The 8,432-nt window shown below is 41.6% G+C and overlaps 1 protein-coding gene across 2 annotated transcripts; it reads left to right on the top strand.

Annotated features, from left to right (window-relative positions):
• The first annotated feature begins 1,479 nt into the window (after positions 1–1,479).
• Positions 1,480–4,155, top strand: LOC147459265 (ASI1-immunoprecipitated protein 1-like). Of its 2 annotated transcripts, XM_086509801.1 has the most exons (3): positions 1,480–2,412; positions 3,391–3,503; positions 3,579–4,155. In XM_086509801.1, exons 1-3 carry the CDS (start codon positions 1,906–1,908, stop codon positions 3,598–3,600), a joined length of 642 nt encoding a protein of 213 aa, XP_086365927.1. In that variant the 5' UTR covers positions 1,480–1,905; the 3' UTR covers positions 3,601–4,155. The 2 variants fall into 2 exon arrangements, with proteins under 2 accessions (XP_086365927.1, XP_086365926.1); XM_086509800.1 differs by having other exon boundaries at positions 3,391–4,153.
• Positions 4,156–8,432: the final 4,277 nt, after the last annotated feature.

Raw genomic sequence — 8,432 nt, forward strand, 5'->3', positions numbered from 1 at the left:
AATCACATACGTTGTAGGCTGTTTTTAGCTAATGTAGAGAGAGGGCATCTCTCAGGACGCAATGTTGTCTCAAGGAATGCATTGATTGCAAGATATGCCCCAACTTGGGCAAGGCCAGGCATTTTTCAGCGGCTGTTAAGCGAGGGTGTCTATTGAAATGCATACGCTCTAGGTTGTTTTGAGCTAATGCAGAGAGAGGGCATCTCTCATGATGCAATGTTATCTCAAGGAGTGCATCGATGCAACAAGGTTAGGTAAGGAAGAGAAAGATATTTTTTTAACGTTTGTAGAGAGAGGGCATCTCTCCAAATGCGATCAGGTACACTTGCACCTTGAAGGCATGTGGCATTACACAAGATGGTAATATGGACAAAAGAATTTGGGATGATATTGTTACTCAGTAGTTGTTGAAACAAAATATCGTGCTTGGCACTACCTTGGTCATCATGCTTTGCACTACCTTGGTCGACATGTATGCCTAATGTGGTGCACTTCATAAAGCACAGAACATACTTTAGGAGTTTCCTATCCAAGATGTCGTCTATTGACATGCACTAATTGTGGGATATGCCTAAAGGAGTGCATTGATTGTAGGATATGCCCAACTTGGGTAGGGCCAAGGAGCTCTGGGGATTTTTCACTTGTCTCTCTCTCATTGAAGGTAGAGAGAGAAAGGAAAATCCGTATGAAATGTTTGCAAGCATAAATGAAAATGCACAATAACTCGCACGATATCTTCTCCCACCCCCTCTCTCTCTTTGTCTCTCTCTCTCTCTTGCACCCAACATGGAGTGGAATAAATCGGCAATTGACATCATGTAATCAAGTATCATTAAATTAATTTAATTCGTGTCATAGTAAGAGCGAGCGAGACCCGCCGATAGGCGGGTCGCGCAAGCTAGTACATGCTTTACACATCAAAAGGTCATATGCTCGTTGTGAGCAACTCAACCTGCATCCAAGGTTGGGCATGTGGTCATGGCTGTCCACGCTAATGTCCACTGCCCTTCCCGTGCAGCCAATGCCTTTCTGTCGGTTGGCTTTTACGTTTGTGCGTACAAGTTTGGGTGGGTGATGTGTAAGATGGGTTCTCCATGGGAGGGGGTAAGAGGTAGCAAGAAAATGATGAGACGCGATGGGACTCGATGATGAGACCCCAACTCTCACACACACACACGCGAGGTAGGGAGGGGGTAACTTTTGAAAATCTAATTGCACCTTTGTGTGAGGGATGAGGGGGTAACTCCACGCCCTTCCGTGAAGGCCCCCCGCCTCGGTTCCGGTTCCGGCTCCGGCCCAGCCCCTAAGCAGCCTGAGTTTTCATGGGTCCGGCCGTCCGGGAATGGAAGCCCTGCTGGATCCTATTTTGATTTTGAAACGGTTTCTATGAATAGTGATGATGACGGCCCTGGTACAGGAAATGGCCACATTTAAATATTAAATACAAGATTATGGAGGAAATTGGAGACTGGAGTACATTTCAGCAGGCGGCGCTCATTTACTAGCGATGCCATTGCCACCATCCCCGCCACAGTTTCTGTAGTCTGCCATGCCTGCCCCTTCCTCCTCTGCAGCTGACGAAACCTCTCACGATCATCAGTAGCTTTGATAGACTCTCTCGCCTCCGAGCAGCTCTCCCGCGCCGACCGCTCACCTGCTTCTTTCTTCCTTCCCGCGCAGTCTTGAAGCTCTTCCAGCTGTGGCGCCCGTCTTGCCCCGCGGGCTATATTTTTCTGCGTTTAAGAAGACTCTTTTCCTCGCCTCGTAACCTGCATTTGAACCAGCTGCCATGGCAATGCTTCCGGGAGGCGGGAAGGTTTTGTTTCTTGTTGCTGCTTCACACCTTCCTGTTCGAGTAGTGGCGCCATCGTTCTGAGGAGCTTGGAAGAATCGTCTTTTATCTCCATGGCAGCAGAAGGGGTACTCACAATAAGCGAGGGCATGGCCAAGTTTCAGGAGAGGGTGAGCCGCAGCGTTTTCCTCGATGATGTTGCTCCTTCTGTGACGCTCGCCACCATCATAACTGCGCTTGGCCAGTTTGGAAAGGTGTTGAATGCCCGGATGCTTGATTGCCCTCTCAGCCCCAAGCTAGGTCCCAAGCGTGCTCTCGTGGAAATGGCAACACAGCGAGAAGCTGAACGTGCCATTAAGGAGATCCAAGAGCACCCCTTCATCATGATGAAAGGCATACTCCGCCCTGTCATTGCAAGGGCTGCAGAGGCCTCCTTGTATCCCGAAAGGCCTAGCAAGATAAGGAAGACATTACCTGATAATGGAGACCGGAAGAATGCAGACATTGGACGAAAGCCTACTTTCTGTTGGGTGAACCGCGGAGACCCTGACTGGGATTTCGTCTGTAAGCAGAAACAACTTGCAAAGAAGCATGTCATGGAGTGCCAGTACTTAATGCAGGTCATATTCTTCTTCTGGTCTTTGGTCGATTACGTTGGGTGTTTGTTATGATGTTATGAAGAGATGTGTATGTTGCATCGAGCATCGCTCTTCATTTAAAGTGTGTACCTAATGTATTCCAGATTGACTTTGATTAACTACAACATGCTTTCCTCAATAAACCTTTGATTTAACGCTATGCGAAGATGTATATATGTTGTAGTATTGCTTTTGCATGGAATGTGCATCAATGCTGGTTCGCCCTATATAGTTATAGGGCATGTGCATCAATCGATCTTGCTGCCTTCTTTAGTATTAAACATGCTGTGCCACTTGTTTCTGGAGTTGTCTCTTTTGTTATCTTGGCTTACTGCAGTTTTGTATCGTAGCAAACCTTAATTTGTTACAAGATGATCAAATGCTAGGGAAATAGACCGTAGACCGTAGTGATATGTCAGGTAAAAGAGAGTTGTGAGCAGATATGGCTTTGGGAATGTAGTAGCAAAAGCATTCTTTTCTGTGCAGTAACCTTAATCTTAGGTTTGACTATCTTGGACGCCTCAGTTGTGCATCAGCAATGTGATTGTTTGAGCTCGTTTTATGCCTATTGATTGCCAATTGTTAGACTGGACGGGGCCATGTACTAGACACAACTATGCAGATGTCTTTCAATGAAAGCTTGCATGGATTGTATTCAGGGAGCATGAAAGTTCATGTATGGTTTCTATCAGTGTGCAGGACAGGCCTATGTCCGTCATTTTCACATTTTTTTCGTTAGATCCTTATCAATAAAAAGCAGAGATACATCTAGACATACTGGTTGTTTTTTCTTTTTTGGAATGGTCTCAAATATGTGGCCATCTGGAGCTCATGTTTAATCATACTGAAACATTGTCGGGGTTCAAGAAGTTCCTATACTGACTAATGGTTCATTTGGTGGGCTTTTATCATGCTCATGAGTGGGTGATAGTTCTTACTTTATATTTGTTTGATCCACAGGAGCTGAAGAAAGAAGAGGAGAAGCTTTCAAAAGAGCAGGAAGAAAGGGCAGCATCTTTTCTGGATAAGTTTGCTCTGGTTGATGCATGCTTGAGGGACAAGATTGTGAAGCAGTTGAGTTCGTATTATGGTATTCGTGTGAATGGCCAGTGAAAGGTACTGATTATGTTGCGCGTCAATGCTGACAGGCTCGTTGAAGTCTCAGATTGAGTTTTGGGTATGCCAGGCTAACTATACTCTTAAGGATTCAAGGCAGGTTTGTACAAATTCCTTTTTTTGCTTTGACCCTCGTTACGAAAGAATGGCATTTGGGATGCTTTTTGGAGAAAACCCTAGGATGCTACAAGAAGCTGGTTACCATGGGGAAGTATATGAATCTGTAGCCCCCGTAGGATGATAGCATCTTCAATACTTACTCTTGTGCTTCCCGGCATAATGGTGTCTCTCTTTGATCATCAGCACGCTACTTTTTCTATGACAACTAATGTAGACGGCCTTCATTGCTTGACAAAAGTCTCCTATAGAAACTGTCTTCTGAAAGACATGGATGCAATATAACTGTAAAAATGTTACACGATGCTGATGGGTTGTGATTCAAGGATAGGAGTGTTTGATTAATGCTTGTCTAGAGGTACTCTACAGTGCAAAGCATAGTGTAGGTTTTCATGGATAGGATTATTTAATCTGCTGCGACATTTTAAGCGTTTTTCTAGAAGTATGCTTATAGAGGTATTAAACCTCGTTGTCTTTGAGCTTTACTGTAGTAATGTGGCATTACGCAGAAATGCTATCAGTGCCCAATCTCTCTCTCTCTCTCTCTCTCTCTCTCTTTCTCTTTCATCACCATTTCCCTCTTGAATAACAGGTCTGGAGTTCAACTCCTCGTCGGATAGATCTTTAAGGTCTCTTGGGATAGTTTCCTAGGACGTTAAAACAATCTTCTTCTTCTCTTCCTCATCACCTTGAGGGTTCACTCATTTGTCCATGGTTGATCTGCAGCTAGTATGTTGGGCAACACAACATGTTTTGGGTCAAAAGACCTTGTCCAAATTCAAGGGGTGATACTGGCTTCTCAATATAATAGCAGGGGCCCTATTCAATTTTGAGGGCCTCTTTGTCTTCTTCATTTTTTCTCTATCAGATGTTTATCTTTATGGCATTTGAAGCCGGACTGCAGGCATGATTTACGTGGTGCAGATGTTTAAGTAAATATATCATTTCAGGATTCTATGGTTTTGATGAGAAGGGAGTAATTGCACTTTGAAATACTGTTATGGGGATTATTAATGGAAGGTTGAAATCTTGGGAGTTGAATTGATGAACATGTGAGTAATTGGAAGGTCATCAAGCATCGATTTAATGAGCTCGCTCACTCTCTCTCTCTCTCTCTCTCTCTCTCTCTCTCTCTCTCTTTGCCATTGCAGTAGACAGAAAATCTGGAGATTACCTCTTCAAGGGAAATATCTATTAGTGAGCACTGCTTGGTTAAAAAACAAAAACCATTTTCTTGGCCCTGATGTTCAAAATTGAATTAATGATACAGCTGGGATTTCCCCCCCTAAATCCAAGGTTAATAGATGGGATTTTGGACCATAAATAGGATATTTACTCAGAATTCCAACCGAAATGTTAAATACTTGGAACTTGAAAGTTAAACATCAGTGCAATTACATCGAAGAATTTTTGTTTTCATGCAAGAAATCTAGAATTTGCAAGCAATTGTGGGAAGAGGAAATGTGTGCCGATGTGGTCGGGTGTGCTAATTACTTGGATCTGATTTCCTTTGAGTGATGTGAGAATATGACATGAATGAGAAGAGTATATTAGTAGTTGTCATATTCCTCAAAATGGAAGTAAAGAAAAAGCTTTGAGAAAAGCAACATTGCTAGCTAAATTTTAGTATCTCACACAATGATATGAGAGGTCAAAATCTGACATTACTAGGATTTAAACCTGGTATGTACTAGGACTCAGCTAAATTGCCCAAAATGTTGGCCTAAAAAATTAAGGTCCAATAGTGTCGCAACCGAGAAATTTACAAACAGAGATTTGTCAACATTGGAGAGTATTGTTTTATTATCAAATTTTGCATGTGGTGCCGTAAAGTTGGTAGTATGACTTGGAAGGTGTCGGGCCTCTAGCTTTGAGAGTTCGTGGCTTAATCAATCACAAACATTGCTTATTCAAAAGAGAGAAATAAAGAACATCTTCAGAAAGATCTGCTCAAATACAAGGCCAAAAACAACTCAAAACTCATGTGAGATGATTTTGCATAGCCTCAACCCCAATTGCACAAATACAACACTAGCTTTTCTTTTGGTAAGCCTTATCTTCATCCCCCAATTTTTCATGGAGGTGATTACATGGATGCTTAGGCTCCCTTCCATAGACAAGTCTACACGCTTATTTGAAGAGAGAAAGCCTTAATTGGCGTCCCCACACTCTCGAAACAAAGTAAGAGCAAGACATGATTGCACTAGCACACCATTAAAGAACCATGTGTATCCTCTCTAAAAGAAAAATTGCTAATTTTTGAAGTAAGCAAGCCCCCCTCTAGCTTGGTTGTCACGACACCATGACATCTTTGGCATTTTTACCATATTTTGATCCAAAATGGGTACTTTAAGGTCATTTTATTGCTTATTTTCGCTATTTTTAGCCCAATAATAATTATTTTTGAGCATTAAAAGCTTAATAGAGCTGGGAAACACCATAAAATCATGGAAAATTTCCTTCGAGCTCAATTTTCATGTTGAGCCTTATTCTTCCACACGTCATGACCTCTAAACACATCATTGGCTACTATGTACTCTAATTGCTATTTTTGGATGTTGCTCGTCTGCAGTGAACGTTCGAAGCAAAATGAGTGTGCCACCGTGATGCATTGACATGTGTACATCTTTACACCAAACTAGGCATGTCATAAAGTGAAAAAGCATGTAACAATGTTATGTCCAGGGACTTCATGATAAAATATGTACACATTTGCAATCATGGCAGTCGCTTTCACATATATGACACTATACATTGTAGCATTTGCTTCCACTTCTAAAAAAGGATGATATATGAGGTGAACATCTTCATTTCATATTAGATTAGTGCCATGGTATGACATTTAGTCCCTATACACCTGCATATCTTTCGGCATGTGGCATAACAATCTATGTTAAGCATCAAAACTCATGGTCATACACATATCTTTACTTTTATCCTCACTTTACACACAATCAGATCCATCTTCTTCTAGACTTGCTTTTACATGAAATGCATCAGCATTCCCTATTCTTTTAAATACTTATACCTGCATATCTGTCGGCATGTGGCATAACAATCTATGTTAAGCATCAAAACTCATGGTCATACACATATCTTTACTTTTATCCTCACTTTACACACAATCAGATCCATCTTCTTCTAGACTTGCTTTTACACGAAATGCATCAGCATTCCCTATTCTTTTAAATACTTTGATTCTATTCTTGCAATGGGTTTTATTTTTGACAGTGACCCAAGGCATATGTACCATTTTCATGCACATGTTTAACAACATATGGCCCAAAACATCTCTTCGCAAACTTTCTTACTGATGTATGTTGGTTATAGCTTGCATATAATATCTTGTCATCATATTATTGCTTGCATGGTGTGGTAATCCCTCCTAATATCTTTGGAGCACCCCATACACAATTATTTCTAGGAAGCATTAATGCATGATTAAGCATTGTCATTCAAGTGACCTTTTCTCTTATGTCATGATAGTTTAATGCAAATCATTGCTACATATTTTTAATTAATCATGGTCAAAACAAATTTTAAATTCAACCTTGGTGTTGTCTAGTATTTGGCAAATGCTATTAGATGTAAGCAAAGTTACAACGTAAGCCAGAAAACCACATCATTTATTGCCAAGAGGAGGTGCAAGAGTTTTACTTACACTACAAGAGGTTGTGTGCTCTTGTGACGCTGTTAGCGACGAAAATACACTGGGTTTTTATAACCCCCGGCGTCACTAAAACCGTCGCTAATAGCGTCGCTACGAGAGCGTCGCTATATAGAGACGCTCATAGCGACGCTCATAGCGACGGTTATAGCGACGTTTACACAGAAGTCTATAGCGACGCTCATAGCGACGCTACACAGCCATAAATAGTGACGGTTATAGCGACGCCCGAGAGAATTTTTTTTTTGGTGACAGGGCATTGAATGCCCTGCCACCCATCAACCATATTGTACTTGATTTACTTTTTAAAAAAAGTGCAAGGGTAGATAATAGACCCAAAATAGTCACCCACAAGACGCATTGTTTGCAAAATTGACAAGCATAAAATTGACAATTGTACACATCATAGGCAAAATGAATTGATTGGCAAATGTAATAATGACAATTGTACAACATCATAGGCATAAAGAATTGATTGGCAAAATGAACTGCGGTGACAAATGTAATAATATACATGGTTCAAAAAGACGTATAAAATCCGTCTCATGATACATAAGCTATGAGAAACCCTAAACTAATGCTATCTAGCTACGGCTAAACTGACGTCGTCTAGTCAGACGTCTCATCGCGTCCAAGCGGCGTATCTGTCGGATTCTGCAAAAAAAGACAATAAGACAGCTTTCAATAAGTATAAACATATAACGACATTTATAAAACAATACAAAAAATAGAAAAGAGTAAACCCTAATACTAACCATGCCGCTGCGAGAACTGAGAATGTCCATCAGGGCGTTTAAGCCCTTCCTGCCTGCGTACTCGCGCTCGTACGATGTGGGATCACGTCCTGTCATCGACCATTGTCAAAACATACAAAGAATTCATTATGTTAGAATTAAAAAACTCATAAACCCTAAACTATCGAACATAAAGAGCAATGCGAAAACACTTACAAAATCGGCCTCAAATGATGCCCATCCACCGCTCCCCAAGTGGTGCGAGCTCCCTGCCTCTACTCGCGCTCTGGCTGCATCCTTTTGTTGCTTCCACTTGTCGAGATTCTCGCGCGCTGCTTTCTTCGCATTCTTCCAATCTTCTTTGGCCA

Source organism: Adiantum capillus-veneris, chromosome 4, assembly GCF_014529385.1.
Source record: "Adiantum capillus-veneris isolate H3 chromosome 4, ASM1452938v2, whole genome shotgun sequence".
NCBI lineage: Eukaryota > Viridiplantae > Streptophyta > Polypodiopsida > Polypodiales > Pteridaceae > Adiantum > Adiantum capillus-veneris.